Source organism: Humulus lupulus, chromosome 8, assembly GCF_963169125.1.
Source record: "Humulus lupulus chromosome 8, drHumLupu1.1, whole genome shotgun sequence".
In the NCBI taxonomy this organism is placed as follows: domain Eukaryota; kingdom Viridiplantae; phylum Streptophyta; class Magnoliopsida; order Rosales; family Cannabaceae; genus Humulus; species Humulus lupulus.
This window is the reverse complement of record NC_084800.1, coordinates 88,472,936-88,495,067: the sequence shown is the minus strand read 5'-3', so window position 1 is coordinate 88,495,067 and position 22,132 is coordinate 88,472,936. Positions and strand designations below refer to the sequence as shown.

Here is a 22,132-nt window from a genome sequence, read left to right as displayed (position 1 = left end):
AATTGAGACGCTATAGACTCATCCATACACTGACTATAGGAATTAAGTCTACAATAATAAAAATCATGGGTCAAACTCATAAAGTAAGAAATAATTTGTTTTCTTTACTTTGATCGATTGGATAGGTAATTAATAAAAGTCTAAGACGTTTTATTAATTGAGACGCTTCTCTATTTAAATGAGTGAATATATGTGACTCTCACCTACTGGGATACATAGGTTCATGGCTAGTTGAAATACCTAATAAATAAAAAGATTAGTGTCTTTAGTATTTTTCTTATCTTTGAACATTGTTAGTATGTTGTGCTATTTCTAAAACTTGTATGAATGAATGTTTTTCGAACAACGTGTTGATTTCTACTTTATTGATAATTGTAGCTCTATGGCCTCCAACCCCATTATCTCTCTCATGTCTAAGGAGTTGCTAACCGGCGAGAACTTCATGAAATGGAACTCAAATATCAAGACAGTGTTGATCAACGACAAATCAAAGTTTGTGATGATTAAAAACAAGCTTGATTTTCCTAGAGAGAACGCCATGAGGACCGTGAGAGAAAAGTATGAACGTTGGACTACTACCAACAATAAGGCCAAGGCGTACATGCTCGCTAGCATGTTGGAAATGCTAAGGAAAAATATGGAGGATGTAAAAACTGTTTATGACATCATGGAACAACTCCAAGAAATGATTGGGCAAAAGTCAACGCAAGCTAGTTTCAAGGCTACCAAGAAGTAAGTGAACTGTAGGATGGCACCTGACATTTAATTAAGATGACGAACTACTTTGAAGAAGCTGAGCTGCATGGAGAAACAATAGATGAGAAGACTCAAGTTGGAATTATTCTCAACAGCCTTGCACCCAGTTTCCTTATGTTCACCATGAACTACTTCCTTAACAAGATGGACTATGGAATGGCATAGTTAGTAAATGAGCTCCAGATGTATGAATGAATAAACAATGGACCGAGTAAAGGACCTAAGAAGAAGGCTACTGCTGCCATGGGTGTTTAGGGTGAGGCTAACCTAGCCTCATCCTCGATGAGCAAGAAGAGAAAAAAAGGAAGTAGAAGAAGGAGGCTAAGAAGCAAGCAGTTGGAAAGGCACTAGTTACTAAAAAGTCTGCTGGAGCAAAGCCAATTGGCAGGAAGGCTAAATGGCAATGTTTCCACTACAAGGAAGAAGGGAATTGGAAGCATAATTGCCCCGCCCTCAAGGAAACTAGAACCCAAGGTAATAGTAATCTATTTTTCTTGGATGTGTGTGTTTTAGAGGATGATTCTTCTATTTGGATAGTTGATTCAGGATCCACTAACCATGTATGTACTTTTTTACAGCTACTTAGCAATTGGAAAGTCGTGGAGGAGGGGAGTTAAAGCTTAGAGTTGACAAAGGTGAATTCGTTGAGGTCAAAGAAAAAGGACAAGCCCGTTTAAATTTTGGAAAAAAATTTATATTATTGGATGATGTTTATTTTATTCCAAACTTAAGTATCAATTTAGTTTCAGTTTCTTTACTACATCAACAACGATTTGCTGTTACTTTCACAAGTTTTAATACATCTATTTTATTTAATGGATGTGAATTGTGTGTTGGATATATGGAAAATGACTTGTATATTTTGCGAGCTAGCTAGTCCCTCGAACATCAAATGGTTGAAGGTATCAATGGTGGACTAAGTAAGGGATGACAAGAAGCTTGTTGTTGCTACTGAGGCCGCTCCTCGAGAAGCTAACTTAGCTTCATTCTCGAAGAGCAACAAGAGTAATAAGAGAAAGAACAAGAAGGGAAAGGCCATAACTACTGCAAAACCGCTGGAGGTGCTACAAAACCTGCTGGGGCAAAAGCTCGTTGCTAAGAAAGCCAAAGGAGCATGTATCCATTGCAAGGAGAATGGCTAGAGGAACCCAAGGTAATTGTCAATCTTTTGTCTTGGATGCATGTGTTTATGAAGATGATAATTTTGTATGGATTATAAATTCTAGATCCACAACCATGTATGCACTTCTTTGCAACTGGACACTAGTAAAGGAAGGTGAGCTAAAGTTTAGAGTCAGAAATGGAGCATTTGTGAACGTTGAAACAAGAGGACAAGCTCATCTAAATATTTGAAATAAATATCTTGTTTTAAATAATGTTTATTTCATTCCAAACTTTAGTTGGAACTTAATTTCAGTTTCTTTATTCATCAACAACATTTTGTTGTAACTATCACAAGTTTTAATATATTAATTTCATTGAATGGATGTGAATTGTGTGTTGGATTTATGGAAAATGGGCTATAACTTTTACGAACTATCGAACCCTCCACTTTTGATAACGAGTTATTTAAGGTAGCTAAATTGTAATGTCCCAAATCACCTAATAAGGCTTAGGGCCTTGATTAGGGGGCCAGGATGGCCAATTATGGAAATTATGTGCTTATGTGATATATATTTGTATCATTGTATGATTATGTGAGTTATATTATGATATGACTTGAAATGCATGTTTAGGTGTATTAAATATGCATATGGGTCTGTTTCTTATCAGAACGGAAATTTTCCGTAATTTGGCCTGTTATGGGTATATTTGGCATATATGTGATATATGAGTGAGACCACATTATTATGTGGATATATTTGGGTTAATTGGCACGAGGTGATCCAAGGGAGCAAGCTAGTGGGAAAGTTACAACAAGATTAATACTTACTCGTGAGTCAAGGGGAATTTTGGGTATTTAGTACATTACCGGGATAATGGGTAATGAGAATGAATATTTGAGGATATATTGAGAGTTAGTGAGATCATGAGGAAATTCTGGAAATTTTGACTATTTTACCATCGGGGGCGTTTTCGGGACCCCGAGCCTTGGGATTTGTTTAAGGTTACGTGAGCCCTAAGTGACCTGTCATAAACAGAAGTACGTTCAACACTTTCGTTCTCTCACCCCTGTTCGCTCATTTGACGATGTTAGCATTTTCAAAGGAAACTTGAATTTTAGGGCTCAGATTCAAGCAAGATTAGAGTCATATCGATTCTAGTGAAGATTAAAAGCTTGATAGCCAAAGGATTTAGTTAGAAACAACTTAATTGGAGGTAATTTAAGCTTTGAATTTTCGAGTTTCTGTTTTCTTAAGTTTATTGAGTTTTGATTTGGATTTTACAGTTCAGTGAGATTTTAATCTATTGAATGGTGAGTTTGGTACTGATTTAGGGATTGTTTTGAGAGGATTTTGGGTTGAGAAATCTGAGTTCGTGGGGTCGCGTCACGGCCCTGTTCTTGGGCACCACGGCCCTCATGAACTCAGTCGTATGGCAATTTCCTGAATCTGGGTAGCATCGCGGCACCTAGTATATTACGTCGCTGTCTTGGTCCTAAGTGTTTTAGGGTGGGGCTCTTTCATTGTGAGAGTCGCGACTCTTAACATGGGGCATTGTGACCCTTATAGGGTGAGTCGCGGCGCAAGTGGCAATTTTTGGCCAATGGAGGTTTTGATCCTACTACCCGATTTAGTAGAATTCGATGTCCCGGAGGCTAGGACTTGGTCCGGAAGCTTGTGTTTGCTCGTTATTGATGGGACTCTATACTTGGTTGTTACTAGGTTATCACTAGGGGCTCAGGATCAGGATCATGCTCGAGGGTCATTCTTATTTTACATTATACTTAGACTCGAAGTAAGAAAACTGCACCCATTCTGTGAGGTACATGATTAGGGCTTGGCCCGAATGCTGAATATAGTCTTGATTGGGAATTGGTCCTATAATGCACATAATTATGATTATGCCTATGAATTGTTAATTAAGCATGTTAAATGCTCTGTATATGGATATTTGTTATATGATGAATGATTGTTAGCATTATATAATTGATAAAGGCATTGTCTTATCAGTCAAGGGCGGCAATAGCGCGCTGAGTGTTGATCGATATGATTAGATTTAATCAGGAGCACATTATCCATTTGTTTGACCCAATGGTCATAGAAAAACCAAAGCATCAGGTACGTTAGGCCAGCTCCAAGGCTGGTTATACAAAGGATAGGGCAATGGGCCCTGGGGTGATTTATTAGTCCCAAATCCTAGGGCGCTGAGCCCCAGTGTGACTTATTAGTCATGTACTTTGACAATGGGCCCCGATATGATTCAATTAATCATTTATTTAGGGCATTTGGTCCCATATGACACTGTAGTCATTAATATGAACAGTATGCATACATGAGTAGGGTTATTACGGCTAGGCATACTCATTATGTTTGGTAGTGTATTATTAACTTCTTATGAGCATGTTATGTTTTCTTGTTGGACCTTGGTTCATGGGTGCTATGTGGTGCAGGTAAGGGAAAAGAAAAGTTGGACCAACCATGAGTTGGAGAGCTTAGGTGGCGATGTCTTCATATGCGGCCGCTTGACCACCACTGCCAAGGTTTCTCAGAGGAACTAGGGTTAAACCCTATTTTTTGATGCTTAGGTCGGCGGGTTGTAACTTTTGAGTTGTAATGACCTTTTTGGAACTGTAAATAACTTTGAAAGCATTTATTATGGGATCTCATGTACAACATAACGTTTTAATGAGATATCCATTCCTTTTGACTAAAATTTTTAACCCTGGACCGTTAATCACATTTAGATGCACATTTCTGGCCTAATGACTTGATTAACGATTTAAGCACGATTTACAATACACACTGTAACGGTCTTAGCTAACCAGAGTGTTACATAAATCTAGGACCGCCAAACGACAAAGGATCAATAATGATAACATGATGTATCTTTGGCATCTACGACTTGGTCATATTAACTATGATAGGATCAAAAGACTAACAAAGGTTGGGCCTTTCAGGGAACTCACAATGGGTGACATACTTGTCTTCAAATCTTTTCTCGAGGGTAAAATGACCAAGCGTCCATTCTCTGCAAAAGGAGAAAGGGCCATAGAACCACTAGGGTTGGTTCATTCAAATGTTTGTAGACCACTGAATGTTAAAGTGTTGGGTGGTTATGAGTATTTCATCACTTTCATTGACAACTACTCGTGTAACGGTCCGACTTAAAACTTATTAATTTACTAAATACTCAATATTTAAGTAAATTAATGTTTACATGAATTTCTTTAAGAAAATAAAACTTTTATTGATACTATTTTAATACAATTATAAATAAATCACCTTTTACAAAAAAAAAATATGCAACTCGAAATCTTGTTATTTAAAATAAATCATCTTTTACATGCATATCGAAAGTAAAAAAAAACAAGTTTCAACACTCAACATATAACCACGATTTAAAGACTATTTTTAAAAACCATACATAAGTAGAAATCCCCTTTGACTCCCTGGTCAACTGATCACGACATGCACACATCTAACCGAGTCTGCTCCAGCTCATCGCCTCATCAACTATGCTTATGCATTTACCTGCAACACAAAGTGCCTGTGAGCTAACACCCAACAAGAAGAGCTATAAAGGGCACAATCCCCAAAGCACAACAATATAAAACATATAACATAAAACATAAACATAAACTTATTCTTATCATTACAACCTAAAACATAAACTACTTATAGTCGATACCTTAACATACAAAGTTCCATAATCAATCACATCGTATCGTAACATAGTCATAGCATAATATAATCTATCCTAACCTAACCATAGTGTAACGTAAACATAGCATAACATAATTGTTGACCCTGATTTTGGTCAACTGACACGGAGTCAAAAATGCTTGATGTGGACAAATATGTTGAAATGAAGATAATGACAATAACAGTAAAGCACACAAGAAATTATAGTGGTTCGGCCCTAGAATCTGGTAATAACCTACGTCCACTTGAGTTGTTATTGATATAATATTTCAAAGGAGTGATCAAAGAACTAGGGTTCAATGAGTTTCACCAGCCTTTGAAGAACAAAACAATATATCGAATGTGATAGCTTTAGTTCACTCGTAAATCTCTAATCTCCAGTAATTAGAAAGCCAAAAAAAAAGTCCCTTCCTTGAGCTATCTTCTCATTATTTATAGGCTCAAGGAAGATTACATGAATTAGTTACAGATATTCTTTCCTAATTAATTGGATCATCAAGAATTATTGGAGACAATCTCGGGATTGACTAAGATCTTTATAAAATTATCTTGAAATATGCGGAGTGTACGACTAGGCTGGTCGTAGGAAAAACTCAACCGTTATGCATGCAATATCTCACTGGTCGATAGTCGAACAGAATTCTGCCAGGTGTCAGCCACGTGTTAGAAATAACTTGCCACGTCATCCGTGCCTATTTTTTGGATAACAATAACCTATCCTAGTGTAACATATTCAATCCATAACACGTATTACCGGTGTCATTCCGGCCAATTGTGCAACCAAGCACAAATTAATGTAAGCATGCATTTTCATAACGTAAACATTCCACACAGAGATACAACATATTCACACACATCTCAGTCAAATGCAACATGCATCACTCATAACATAGCTCATAACATAACTAATAACATAATTCATAATGTAACTCATAACATAATTCATATCATACTTCGTAGAATAATTCATAGCATGGTTCACAACATAATTCATAATATAATTCTTAGCATAGCTTATAAGATAGTTTATAATATAACATACAAAGTTACCACACTTAAGTATGTCGAGCGCACACCCTGCGTGCATGTGTCCACTCTTCTTACCTTAGGTCCAACAACGCTCCAAAACACATTCCTTGTTCCATTCAAGTATCCTCTAGCAAGTCCTAAGCTAAACAACATACAAGCATGAACTTAGAGACCATACATCATATTAGACTTTATGAAATCTCTCTTAGACTTTCTAGGACTCCTAAAAGCCTTATGAAAGTACTAAAAACCTCAACTAAAAAGGTCTTAAACCATTCAATTTGAATCCCATCAACTACAACTCCTTATTGTCCTATTCCCACAACTCAATAAGACAAACTTTATCTCAGAATTTTAACATTTAAAGATTCCAAACTAGAGTTAGTCTATACCATAAAATTTTAGGTCTTTCAATAAGCTTTCAAACCATATAAGGAACATCTAATTCTAACACTCGAGTAAAAAGTTATGCATAAAATACTGAAACCTATTTTCCCGAATTTCATATCGCAAGCCGGTCAACCGGGTCAAACCAGAATCGTGATTTTTGACCCCAAATTTATCCTAACTTCATCCTCAACCTTCCTAACTCAATTCCACTCTAATTAGCCATAGAAACCGGCCCTATGCATCCAATAAACATCAAGTTCCCATTTATCACAATTAATTAATCATTCTTATCATCAAACCCTAAATCTATTATCAGACCTAAATAACACAGTTCAAAGAATTTACCTAACAATACCACTGCCACAATCCTCAAGACCTTGCTCCCTTTTGGTAACTCCTAGTCCATCAAATCAACAATCAATCCCTCTTCCAATTCCTTAAGCCTCAAAATGTGTTTGCATCAAGAGCAAGAGATGAGACTCTTGATCCGCTAATCGTGAAACGAGTCGTCTGACAATCGTGAAAACCTTAATTCTCTTTTCAATATTTTTAATTAATTCTATTTAATAATTGTGAAATACAAATTATTGTCTTCCCCCCAACTCTAAATTTCCTCAAGCATAACGTAAGCCCTATTTTGTAATTTCTTCTTAAGTTAATAGTTTTGACTTATGGAAATTACAATCTCTATCACAAGATTCATATTTATATTTTAACCCCTTATTTCAAATTTCTTTGGCACTTAAGCCCCTGATACTTGAAAGAACCGTGTTTTTCCACTGTGATACACATACATATCATAATCATGAAATAAATCACATATTATCATAAAATTTAAAAGACAACAATTCACATATGCATCAACATAAATTATCAAATTGCCTCATAGGCCAAATTACCAAAATACCCATAAAATGCAAAGGCAAATATTACAACTATCCCCCCTTAAAAAAGATTTCGTCCTCGAAATTCCTATGCCATAACATTTCAAGATTCTCTCATCCTCAAGACTATATAACAACTCAAATTTTCTTTGTCACCTTAAAATTCCACAGATTCATTCCATCAAAACTGGTCCCTACTACTCAAGATCATCACGATATATCTTGGATAAATACTATAGCCACATCCAATTATAAACAACCTATACCCATATACATTGTCGGGTTTGCACCACCCACCATCTGGTTTTGATGACTGTATCACTTATGCTTTCCGTAATTTTAAACTTATTTGTCACTTGATATCACTGGCACTTTATTGTATGTTTTAGTAGTAACTCATCCATATCGATTATACTTCATATTTCAACAATTGTTGCTTTATTTACAATTTCATAATTCATTAAGCTTTCTCTACAACTCCTTAGTATCCATAACATTTACATATATATATATTTCATACTTGTCTTTTGTTTAGAATCCTTATTGACTTGCACGATATATCCTCTTAATTCCTCTTCCTTTAACAATTAGATCATGCAACCACATAACTTACATTTGATACATATTTCCATAGATTCCACCTTAAACACCTTCTAATGTTAGATGTTCTCTAATTCCTTTAAGCAACATTTAAGGCTCATAATGTCCATCTCATTTTTCCTTTCAGCTTCTCCTTATAATAACTTTTTTTAGAGACTTATAGAAGTACTTGTTGCATGTTCTCAATCTTTCAATCTACCAATTCAATTGTATTCGTCCAAGTACGTATTCATTGTATTTGGCATTTCTACTAACCCTTAAAAGTATTCATTCACTTCTGACCCTTCTAAATTCCTTGCTTCCGATGTATCAATTGAATGAGTGGATATCATCTTTATTTACCCCAACACATAAGGTATTGTTCGAAATTTATCACATGTTAGCTACAACAATAGCATAAAACTTCTAAAATGATACAATCCAATAACTGAATTTGCATCGTGTTCCTTAGAACGCGGGTGTATCCTTCACTTATCATTTCATCTGATAATAAGGTTCTAAGCCGCCCTTCATCTTTATATTCATGGATCTCTAAAAAATTTGCAATTTCTGAAGATAGTCCTAAATCTTTTACATATCCTATCCAAATATAATGTCTGTAAATATTAAATCGATTCCAATGTTTCCAATTCTAAGATCAATTCATCATGATCGTCTTTTACAAAAATAACTCATGTTATTTTGTAAATCAATCCATTCTTATTACTAACGAATCTTGTTGCATTGAATCCTTTGGAAAATCATTACACCTCCTTCATCTTGATCTTTCTCTAATACTTTGATGAGTTGTAACATTTCTACATATTACTCATAATCAAGTGGTTTATGAATACAAAGGAACTGCTTATTAGCGTTGTTATATAGACATGTTGGTCAGGACACGCTCATTAGCGTTGTCATAGATACATGTATGCCAAAAATGTTTATAAACACTGTTATATGGTTATGAATGTTAGAAAGTGCTTATTAGCATTGTTAACTGTTATGAATATCAGGAAGTGCTTATTAGCACTAGACTTGGATATGAATGTGAATCGACATGCTTATTAGCATGACTGTTGAATGTGAATGATTATCTGCTTGGTCTTGGATCGTGAGGCGGCAAGAGATTTAGTTATCACTACCTAACTGGTTGAATTGATTATTATAGCAAGGTATAAGCTTGGAAGTATGCTTCCAAGGCAGATAGAGTCATCAACTAGCTAGGAAGATCAGGGCCAGAATGACAGACAGGGTCAGAATAAAGATTAAGGTCAGACCCCTCCGCCAGCTCCTGAGAACTGGTAGCAAATGCTTGCTGATTTGCAATCCAGGATATTGAGGCAGGAAGAAGAAATCTGCCTCCTGAGACAACAACAAGTTCCTGCAGGGAACATTTTTCCAGAGGCACTACCTGTGAAGGTGCCAATAGTGGAGTAGCCGCCAGAGGCTGGGAACAAATGGGAACCTCTTTATGAAAGGTTTAGGAAACAGAACCCTCCATTTTTTAGGGTAGTGCAGATCCAGCTAAGGCCGAACAGTGGGTGAGCATTGTTACCACCATCCTATACTTTACAAGGGTGGCTGGTAATGAGAGGGTGGCCATTGCCACATATATGTTTGGGGTGGATGTCGAAATTTGGTGGGAGGTGATATCCCAGACTAGAAATGATAATGCCCTGGATTGGGAAGAGTTTAGAACTCTGTTTAATGGAAAGTATTATAACGATGTCATCAGGGCGGTAAAAGATAAAGAGTTCAACAAGTTACTTTTTCTCCAGCTGCCATGCTAAAATCTATTTGCATAATTTATCCATAGCTACCACTCTTGATTATGAGATTTAGAAAATGGGCGTAAAGACAGTATTCCTTAACGGGAACCTAGATGAAACAATTCATATGGATCAAGCAGAAGGGTTTAAAGTAACTAGACAAGAAAAAGAAAGTGTGCAAGTTGAATAGGTCTATTTATGGACTTAAGAAAGCTTCGCATTCCAGGAATCTAAGGTTTAATGAAATCATTAAGAACTATGGTTTTGAGTAGAATGTTGATGAGCCCTGTGTTTACCAACTCAAGGAAAACAACATTTTTGTAATGCCTCGAAATCCCTAAAGTGGTTTAATGGCTGGAATAGTACGTCGGAAGGGTCATAACTGTTTAATTATGCCATTAAATGATTATATAAATATTTATGTGAATTATATTATAATATGATGTTAAATGCATGCATGTGGGTCCACATTTGATTATTAGGGCATTTTGATAATTTGGCCCGTTGAGGGCATATTTGTGTATTTTTGTGCATATTGTGATTTATGGACGAGATCCCATTATTGTGGAGATATATTCGAGCTATTCAGCATGAGACGGTCTTATATTGTAAATTAGTGGTTTTGTCATAACGGGGTCATTTATTGGGATATTGAGTAATGAGAATGTTTATTTGATGATAAATGGGGAGTTACTGAGATCAAGAGAAATTCTGGGAGTTTTGACTATTATGTCCCTGGGGGTGTTTTTGGGACCCTGAGCATTGGGTTTTATTTGAGGTTACTTAAGCTTGAAGTAGCTCGTCAGATAGAACCATACGTTAGAAAAAACTTTTCTCTCTTCCCGTTAGTTCCTTTTACCGCTCGAGGCAATTTCGAAGAAATCTTGAGTTCTAGGACTCGGAATCAAGCGAGGATTGAGGCATAACGATCCTATGAAAGATTAGAAGCTTCTTGGCTGAAGGATTTGATGAGAAATAACCCAATCAAAGCTAATCTAAGCTTTAAGTTTTGAGTTTTAGAGTTTCTAAGATTTGAATTGGATTTTGTGAATCGTTGAGTTTTCGATTCGTTTGAGCCTCAGGATTTGATGATTTTGGATCATTGGGATGTTTGGGAACTTTGATTTTTTTTAATTTGGAAGTATTTAGGTGTGTTTTTGGAAGGTTTAGAATGAAGGAAATTGAGGATATGGCAGGTTTCTGGGTGGGGGTCGTGGCCCTGTTCTTGGGTGCCACGGCCCAAGCTCGAAGAAGCAACTAGTGGAGTTTGGTCTGTGCTGGGCGCCGCAGCACTGTGTAGTGGGCGTCGCGGCCCTTGCTCCTGGTGTGGCTGGGGGCTGTGGCTCAAGGTGCTAGGGTTGCGGCTCAGGCAGGGTTTTGAGGCCATTTGAGTGTTTTGACCTCGGGAACTTGGTTTTAGGCCTCGAATCGTTCCTACTACCTGGATTAGTGGGGTTTGATGTCCCGGAGGCTATATTTTGGTTTAGGAACCTTTGTTACTCATTTTATTGATGGTGTCCCATATTTGGTTACGACTAGGTGACCGCTAAAGGCTTAAAGGTTGATCGTTCTCAAGGGTCGTTCTTTTATTCATTCTCGCTCAAATCAGAGGTAAGAAAACTACACCCTATGTATATGACATGCATGATTGTTGTTGAGGCATGTTGGTTGTTAAATGTGGACATTGATTGCATAATCAATGCTTAGCAGAGCTTGCTTACTTGTGTATGGCACTGATTAGTCAAGGACGGCACTGGTCGCATATTACTGACCTGAGAGTCAGAAATGGCATAAGCGTCCTGAACGCAGGGAAAATAAAAGATTAGATCTAATCGATATTAGTGTTGAATGACTCTAGGGACATTAATGATGGACCGACCCTAAGGTTGATGAAACTTGTCAATGCATGACTAGCTAAGACTAGTTACTCAAAGCCAGGGCCTAAGGCCTAGGTGACTGCTTGTCACATGGCTAGGGAGAGGAATCCCATGGTTGTGACCCTATGGTCATGCGATAGGTTATATTGGTGGCTAGTTCATCGAGCACCTATCTTGATAAGCTAGTGAAAGGATCGCTTATTTGTAAAGCCCAGGTGACCCTATCGTCACATGGCTAGAGGGAACAGAACCCACCTTAGTGACTTTTCAACTGTCACTCATATGTTTTGGACTGAAAGTCCTGAATGATTATTACAATCATTGTTGATATTATATTGATGCTATATTGTGTTTTCTTGCTGGGCCTTGGCTCATGGGTGCTATGTGGTGCAGGTAAAGGGAAAGGAAAGCTCACCCAACCTTGAGTGGAGAGCTTAGGTGGTGTTGTGTACATATGCGGCCACTTGACCACCACGGCCAAGGAGTTCTCAGAGGAACTAGAGGGTTTACCCTATTTTTGTCGTTTAGGTCGTCGGGTTTGTAAATTTGAAATTATAATGTCCATTTTGAGTTGTAAATAACTTGTAAAAGTTTTTTATGGGCCCATGAACAATTTTATGTTTTAAATAAAATATATCATTTCATTTTGATTGGTTTTCCACCTTAGCCTGTTAATAATACCTGGAAGCACGTTTTTAACCAAAGAACTCGGGTAGCGAGTTAAATTCCCGATTCACCGTTCACCATAACTGTTCTGGGGTAACCAGGGCGTTACAATTGTGGTATTCTTGGTTCTCTATGTGGATGATATCTTGCTCATTGGAAACAATGTCAAGAAATTATCAGACATAAAGAACTGGCTGGGAACTCAATTCCAGATGAAGGACTTGGGTGAAGCAAGTTATGTTCTTGATATCGAGATTTTGAGAAAGAACAAAATTTTGGCTTTTTTTCAAGCAACTTACATAGATAAGGTGTTTGAGCACTTCTCTATGACAGATTCAAAGAAAGGACATTTACCATCCTGACACGGAATCAGTCTCCACAAACTCTTGAAGAGGAAGATGATATGAGAAGGATTCCTTATGCATCCACAGTTGGAAGTCTAATGTATACTATGTTGTGCACTAGACTGGAAATCTGACATGCGGTGGGAGTTGTGAATAGATACCAGTCAAACTCAAGAAGGGAACATTGGATAGCAGTCAATCACATACTGAAATATCTTTGAAGAACCAAGGATTCTATGCTACTCTACTCGGGTAGAGTTATGAACCTGTTAGGCTACAACGATTCAGATTTTCAGACTAATGTCGATGACAGGAAGTCAACTTCTGGAATGGTGTATACTCTTGGGGGTTGAGCTATTATATGGGGAAGCGTTAAGCAATCCAAAATTGCATATTCCACCATGGAGACTGCATACATAGCTGAGTCTAAGGCAGCTAAGAAAATAGTCTAGCTGAGCGGAAGTTCTATACAGATCTTGGTGTTATTCTAGAAATGGAAAAATCCCTCATTTTGTATTGTGACAACAATGGGGCGATAGCCAATTCTAAAGAACCTTAGAGCCACAATAGAGGGAAGAATATGGAGAGGAAGTAGCATGTAACGCCCTACTACCTTAGAGCCGTTACTAAGTGAGTTTAAAACAGAAATTGTGCATTTAATTGACTCAAAGTGGTTTCTAAAACCAAAAGTGTGATTAAACCAGAGTTTAAGGCTGTATTCTTTTAAAATGGTCAACTTCATAGAAAACGTTAAATATAAAACCTCTGGGATCCCAAAATAAGGTTTACAAAATGTTTACAACACAAAAATAGATTTACACTTGATCAGTTATCAAAAGAATGGTTAAATACAGCCATATACAAAATGCCCCCAACCAAAGCAGTCGGGCAGGCCGAACATGTACGCGCTGCCCCCACGCTCTCCATACTCATGGCCGGTTGACTGACTCCTTACTTTTACCTGCCACACGGAGCACCCGTGAGCCGAAGCCCAGCAAGAAAACCCAAATAACATATGCAAAACAAATAGCTGGCAATAATTCACTGACACAAAGGAAAACCATCATAATAAACAAGTACGACCATGCCGCTCCCAAGGCCTTACCAAAGCCTGGAGTTTCGGTTCTCACCGCGAGGATAACTCATGTATCCCTTGGGTCCCACCCTGAATATAAGCATCCCATGTGCTGTGTGTTACTTTCGGCCCCACGGCCGCCCCGGCCTACGCCGTACCCGGCCTTTGCCGTTCGTTTCATCATAATCACACATATAGTACATCCAAAATAAACATTCACACACATCACGATTCATTTAAGGTTAAGCATTTGCACGTAATACAATCCGGGGCCATGCCCTAAACTCGGGTGTTACGGTTTTCTTACCTGTATCCCGTGCTTTCCAAAGTACCACGGTCACGAGCACGGTCCACAAGCACGAGCCTCTCCCAAAATCCTAGTCACAACACACAAAAGACACTTTTAACAACCTTAAATGAGCTTCCAGGCCAAGTTCTAGTACTCGGAACGTTGAAATTCACCAAACATGGTAAAAGACTCAACCCCGAGCACCCTAGGTTAAATTCCCAAGCCTAAAATCCTAAAATCCCAAAATCCCTTAAGCGCCGCGGCATAGGCCACCCATGCCGCGGCATAGCCCCCAAACAGAACCCTCAAAGGCCCAAAAACATGTAAGGGCTGCAGCATTGCTTGGGCCATGCCGCGGCCCGCCCTTCTCCATCAGCATACAACTTCTTCGAAGGGTCGCGGCTCACCAAGAACCATGCCGCGGCTCGACCCTTCGAACCCAGAAAAACCCACCATTTTACTCTCTAAACCTCACCTTAAACCATCCCAAACACATATCTCAACCACAAAACTCAATTCCAAACTTTATATGAACAATCTAACACCCTATAAACACTAGAATCAATTCAAAACATCAACACACCCAAGATCCACTCCTATGATTTCAAATTTCAGCAACTAACCCCAAAACCCAACAATGTTTAGCTTAGGCATTTAAATTCCTTAAATCAAAACAAAATCCATACTTAGATAAGTATAAAACCTTTACCTCAAATGAAGAATCCACACAAGTCCTTGATCCCCTCCTAGACTCCCACTTCTCATTCTCTTCTTCTTCTTCTTCTTGCTTGCCCTAGCTTTTCTCTCCTCTTCTTTTCCTTCTCTTCTAATTTTATCAAGACACTCAAATGCCCAATACCCCAAACCGTGCCCCCCTATATCCCAGCTGCCTTTTGTCTATTACCCTTGCCAAAAGACCATTTTACCCCTTCTTAATAATCCTTCCTAACTAAACCTTCAAGGGCACTTAAGTCTTTACACTTCTATTTCAATTCTATCACTTTCTATCTTAAAACTTGTTACCCACCACAGTTACAAATGGTTACCCAAGTTACCCAATAACTAATCACTCGTTCTCAACTCAACTTATAAGATTCCCGAAGTACCCCTAGGCTCCTCCCGAGCCGGGTACAACATCCCGTTGTGACTTTTAGACTAACTGGCTCCCTAGGACCGTCTCGATGCGTGCATCCTGATAAAACATCACACTCACATGGCACAATTCACATAGTACAATTATCACAGATATGCCCAAACATGGTCAGATTACAATCATGCTCATTCTAAGACAATCAGGTCTACATGCATACTAATTCACATAGTCGTGCATCTCAATTAATCAACTAATCACATAACGTGCAATAAATCGTAATCATGCATTAAGCTCATTAAAGTCACACACAAAATCCCATCATGCCCTCCAGGCACACTTCCCCAGGCCCTTAAGTCTAAACACTGAATTTGGGTCGTTACATAGCACATCATCATAGAATATGTGCCAAGGGGAAACGTGAAGGTCATGAAGATTGCGTCTAAAGACAATCTTGTAGATCCTTTCACAAAGACACTGGGAGAGAATACTTTTCTAAAGCATGCTGAGGGAATGGGTTTGAGAGAAATGTCGCATTTGTTTTAAAAGTGCAAGTGGGAGTTTTTTGGGTTCTATGCCCTTATAAAACCACATTTCTTATGTAATTTATTCATTACCAATAAGGTATTAGAAATCATTTTGTTCAATCAAATTGCGTTGTTTGCATGTTTTATTACATAATTAATTATTATTAATACAAACGTTTATGTATAGTTACAATTATAGTGACTCGTGATTAGTGCCAAAAAATACACATTTATTGATTTTAATAGTGAAAATAAATTAAGTTTTAATTAATATTTTCATGGAATTAATATGATTTAATTTATAAATGAAAATATCTAATTTTAATTTAGTTAGTTTTATTTTGTAGGATTTAATTGGTATTTTTGGCACTTAGGAACAAATAAAAAGAAAGAAGCAAATAAAATTAAAGAAACAAAGAAAATGTGGCATTTTTGGAGTCAAAAAGCCTAATCCGAAGGCCCAAGCCCAGCAGCAACAGCCATCCCCTCCTTGTCAGCTGCCAGGTGCCACCTTCTCCTTGCGCCACGCATCCGCATGGTTCCAGCTCCTTCAGCTTTTCCTCCAACGTGAACCAAAGCCAGCCCCCTTCATCAATAGCTGAAGCCCAAGTTTCCTTAAGCCACCCAAGCAGTCAACCACCCAAGCACCCTCCAACGTGACCAAGCTGGCCCAATTCGAAGGCCCAACACCTTCAGCTCCTTTCCTTTTAGCAAGCCAACCTGACCAGCCCAATTCTCTTCTCAGCAACATCACACGCCCCTCATCATTTCGGCCCAAGCTTCAACCATCCTTCTCTTCAACCCAGTGCCACGTGGCACCTTCCCATTGGCTGGGAGTGGGTCAAAACCCTCTTGTACCATCAGCCACCTTCAACCCATATTTTGTGGGTGTTGGGCTTTGCAAAGTGTTATTTTGAGCTTTAAAGGTCATGTTTTTGTGGTATTTTAGAAAAGGGGAAAATGACCATAGACCAAAATAGCTAGGTTAATATCAATAATAAGATTGATTTTTCAAAATCATATTTTATTATTAATATTTCAGATTTATTTTGTAAACCCCATTTTGTTGTTTAATTTCTTTTTAGTCATTTTCTCCCTCTATAAATAGGGACTCCTTCTTCACACTTAGTATGGAATTTTTAGAGTAAAAGAAACTATAGCAAAATTTCTACTCACTTTCTTCTCATATTCTCTTCTTAGAATTTTGTGAGAATCATGAGCATAATGGCCTAATCTTCCGAGGAAGGTTAGGGATTATTCCATATGCTAGTGATGTTATTTTGCTACTTTGATTGACCCAACTTCCCGAGGGGTTGAAACATGCCTTCTTGGGAGACGGTGAAACCTTCTCAGTTATCATCTCATCCAACCTTCAAAATTCTCAAGAATTGCAGTTACTTGAGCTACTGTGAACGCATAAATCTGCGATAGGTTGGACGCTTGCTGATATCAAAGGTATTAGCCATTTAATTTTCTCCCATCAAATAAATCTGGAGGACGAAGCCATCCCTCGAAGAGACCCTCAAAGGCGACTGAACCCCACGATGAAGGAAGTTGTAAAAAATGAAGTTTTGAAATTGCTAGACGCTGATATTATTTACCCGGTAGCAGATAGCAAATGGGTCAGTCCTACTCAAGTCGTGCCCAAGAAATATGGTGTCACCATTATCCAAAACGAAAAAGGGGTCCTTGTCCCCAAAAAAATGGTGACGGGGTGGCGCATGTGCATTGATTATAGAAAATTAATGCCGCCTCCCGCAAAGATAATTTTCCACTCCCATTCATTAATCAAATCCTTGAACGTGTAGCTGGTCATCCTTTCTATTGCTTTCTTGATGGCTATTCTGGCTATTATCAAATTGAGATTGCATTGGAGGATCAAGATAAGACCACTTTCACTTGTCCCTTTGGCACTTTTGCTTTTCGGCGTATGCCATTTGTCTTGTGTAACGCACCAGCTACTTTCCAAAGATGCATGATGAGCATCTTTAGTGACAAGATCAAAAAATCAATGGAAGCATTCATGGATGACCTAACCGTTTTTGGAAACTCCTTTGAGACATGTCTTTTTCATCTTGAAGCTGTTTTAAAACAATGCATTGAGAAAGGACTTGTACTCAATTGGGAGAAATGCCACTTCATGGTATCTTCTGGCATAGTCTTAGGCCACATTGTTTTTGAAAAAGGAATTGAGATTGATCAATCCAAAGTCGACCTTATCTCCAACCTGCCGACTCCTAAGACTGTCAAAGACGTTAGGTCATTTCTTGGTCATGCTGGTTTCTATAGGAGGTTCATACAAAACTTTTCAATGATTGCCCGTCCACTAAGCAACCTCCTAGCCAAAGATGCCACTTTTGAATGGACACCTAAGTGTGAGGAATCATCCCGAACGCTTGTCAATTCACTCACTTCCGCTCCCATCATTCAGTCACCCGATTGGAGTCTTCCTTTCAAGATCATGTGTGACGCCAGCAACTTTAATGTGGGAGCTGTGCTAGGACAACGAAGGGAGGGGAAACCCTTTGTTGTCTACTATGCAAGTCAAATTCTCAATAGTGCTCAAATGAACTATTCCATTACTGAAAAAAGAGTTGCTTGTCGTTGTCTTTGCTCTTGACAAATTCCGCTCTTATTTGAGTGGATCACCTATTAAAATTTTCACAGATCACTCCACCCTTAAGTATCTCCTTTCCAAAAAGGATGCTAAGGCACGGTTAATACAGTGGATCCTTCTCCTGCAAGAATTTGACATAACGATCAAAGACAAGAAAGGTGTTGAAAATTTCATCGCAGACCACTTGTCCTGACTTGAATTCAGCAATCCCGTTGACGGTCCACCTATTCATGATGATTTCCTCGATGAACAATTGCTTTCTGTTTCTAAGTTGCCGTGGTACGCTCCCATCTGAATGGAGTTCACAAGACAAACGCAAATTTATGGTCGAGGTGTGCAATTTCTTTTTGGATTACCCATACTTATTCAAGTATTGCCCTGACCAAATCATGCGAAGATGCATCCACGACGATGAGGTGTCCAGTGTGCTGAACTTTTGCCATAATGATGCTTGTGGTGGTCACTTCTCTGTGAAGAAAATCGCTGCAAAAATCTTACAATGCGTTCTTTACTGGCCCACTCTGTTCAAAGACACCAATGATTTATGTCGTTCTTGTGTAAGGTGCCAAAAGTTAGGATCCTTATCGCGTCGGCACATGATGCCCTTGAACCCAATTCTTGTTATTGAAATATTTGATTGTTGGGGGATAGACTTTATGGGACAATTTCCACCTTCTTTTGGCTACCTTTACATTCTTCTCGCTGTGGATTATGTTTCCAAATGGTTCGAGGCTGTACCATGTCGAACCAATGATAACGCTACAATTGTCAAATTCTTGAAAGAAAATGTGTTATCAAGGTTTGGTACCCCTCGCGCTATCATCAGTGATCAAGGCACTCATTTTTGCAACCGATCCTTTAAGGCTCTTATGCGCAAGTACGGTGTACTTCATAAAGTTACAAATGCCTATCATCCACAGACTAATGGTCAAGCTGAGTTAGCCAATAGGGAGATAAAACACATTCTGGAAAAGATGGTAAATCCCGACCGCAAAGATTGGTCTGCGCGCCTTCTAGACGCTCTTTGGGCATACCGCATTGCTTTCAAGTCCCCTCTTGGAATATCTCCCTATCAGCTTGTCTTTGGAAAAGCCTGTCATTTACCTGTCGAGCTCGAGCATAAAGCGCATTGGGCTATCAAAGCCCTAAACTTTAATCTGAATGTCGCAGGTATCAATCGCAAACTCCAGTTATCCGAAATTGAGGAGATGAGAAACGATGCATATGACAATTCCATGATTTATAAAGAAAAATTGAAAATCGCTCACGATAAACAAATCCTGCGAAAACACTTTGAGCCAAATCAAAAAGTGCATTTGTACGATTCTCGCTTGCACTTGCATCCCGGTAAACTGCGATCGCGATGGACTGGTCCGTTTGTAGTGAAGTAAGTGTTTCCCAATGGTTCAGTGGAGGTCGAGGACCCAACCGATGGGAGAATTTTTTGAGTCAATGGCCAAAGACTGAAGCATTACATTGAGAGTGTGAGTCGTGTTGAAGAGGTCCTTCTTAAGGACCCAATCTATACACTCTGAAGTTTTGAATGGTTTGTGTGTTTGTTCTTTTCATTTTTTATCTTTATTTTTATTTTTCTGTCTTTCTTTTATTTTTGTATGCTTTTCGTTTTTTTTTTTTTTTGGGTATTGTTACCAGGCTATTTTCGCTCTCGCCTTGTGGACATGGTCATCATCCATGTGTTCTCTTTCCTTACCTTTTTCATTGATTATTCATTTTGACATTGAGGACACTGTCTGATTTTTGGTTGGGGGTGGTGAGCATGCATTGACTTTCATTTGGAAAATCTTATTGTTACGTCATTAGCATTCATTTGGATAACATTATTGTCTTGTTGAATTTTTAAGTCAAATTTTCTCAAAATTATCCAAGCATGTGTATAACTTGTTGGTTTGAGTCAGTTCTTACGATGTTTAGCTATTAAGAAGTGATTTTCAGAGTTCTTTTGTGCACTTTCCAAACATGTGATAAATTGGTTGTTAACACAAATAGTTGAGAAAAATTTCAAGTTTAAAGTTTTTCATTTCTTAGTGAGTTGTGAGAGTTGAGAAAACAACTTTTTGAACTTTTATTGATCGTTTGAGTTGGTATGGAATTTAAAACATGACATTTACTAGAGGGATGTTTTTCATTTAATGAAAGTCTTTGTAATAAATTTGTGTTCTATTTATTGTATTGTATTTGTAATTTCCTTTTTATTTTTGTGTTGTCTCTTGTCAAAAAAAATAATGAAAAAAAAAGAAGAAAACAAAAGAAAAAGAAAAAAATAATAGATAAATGAAAAAAAGAGAACAAGAGCAACACTTCCTTCTATTATTTTGTAGTTGTTGAAAAAAAAAACATATATATTTCTATTACCATTATTTTGTGTAATTGTATTAAAAAAAAATATTATCATTATAGTTCACTTTCTTATTTATCATTGTTAGTTAGTTATCATTTTGCTCTTGGAGTCTTCTCATGTAAATCCAAAAGGTTGTTTGTCATTTGAATTTCAATAAGTTGATTTGCCTATATTTTGATCAATATTTGTTCAAATTGCTTGTCCTAAAATGTTTATATTTTCTCATTTGAGCATAAATTGTTACATTTCCAACTCCAAGAGTGTAATCCTTCCCATACAAATATTTTGAATGCCCGTGAGGAATTTAGAGTTGAGATCTTTATACTTTTGAGATTTTTCGATACTATTTGTGTTATGACTTGTGATAAAAATAATATAGTTTGGTGCACACACGCACAACTCTGAAATCGCAACTATAGTAGCTTAGATAGTAATTTCTGACTTCTTGCTAATACTTTGAAAATGCTTAGATGATTTTGCTTGGTTTGACTTGATTATTCAACTTGACAATTTTCTTTTTCGCTTGAATTGCTAGGGACTAGCAATAAGCTAGTTGTGGGTTGTGATTAGTGCCAAAAAATACACATTTATTGATTTTAATAGTGAAAATAAATTAAGTTTTAATTAATATTTTCATGGAATTAATATGATTTAATTTATAAATAAAAATATCTAATTTTAATTTAGTTTGTTTTATTTTGTAGGATTTAATTAGTATTTTTGGCACTTAGGGACAAAGAAAAAGAAAGAAGCAAATAAAATTGAAGAAACAAAGAAAATGTGGAATTTTTGGAGTCAAAAAGCCCAATCCGGAGGCCCAAGTCCAGCAGCAACAGCCATCCCCTCCTTGCCAGCCACCAGGTGCCGCCTTCTCCTTGCGCCACGCGTACGCATGGTTCCAGCTCCTTCAGCTTTTCCTCCAACGTGAACCAAAGCCAGCCCCCTTCATCAACAGCTGAAGCCCAAGTTTCCTTTAGCCACCCAAGCAGTCAACTGCCCAAGCACCCTCTAACGTGACCAAGCTGGCCCAATTCGAAGGCCCAACACCTTCAGCTCCTTTCCTTTTAGCAAGC

The 22,132-nt window shown here is 37.9% G+C and overlaps 1 protein-coding gene across 1 annotated transcript; it reads left to right on the top strand.

The window, feature by feature from the left end:
- The first annotated feature begins 382 nt into the window (after positions 1-382).
- On the top strand, positions 383-736 carry LOC133795782 (uncharacterized). The gene has a single exon (XM_062233243.1). It carries the CDS (start codon positions 383-385, stop codon positions 734-736), a length of 354 nt encoding a protein of 117 aa, XP_062089227.1.
- Positions 737-22,132: the final 21,396 nt, after the last annotated feature.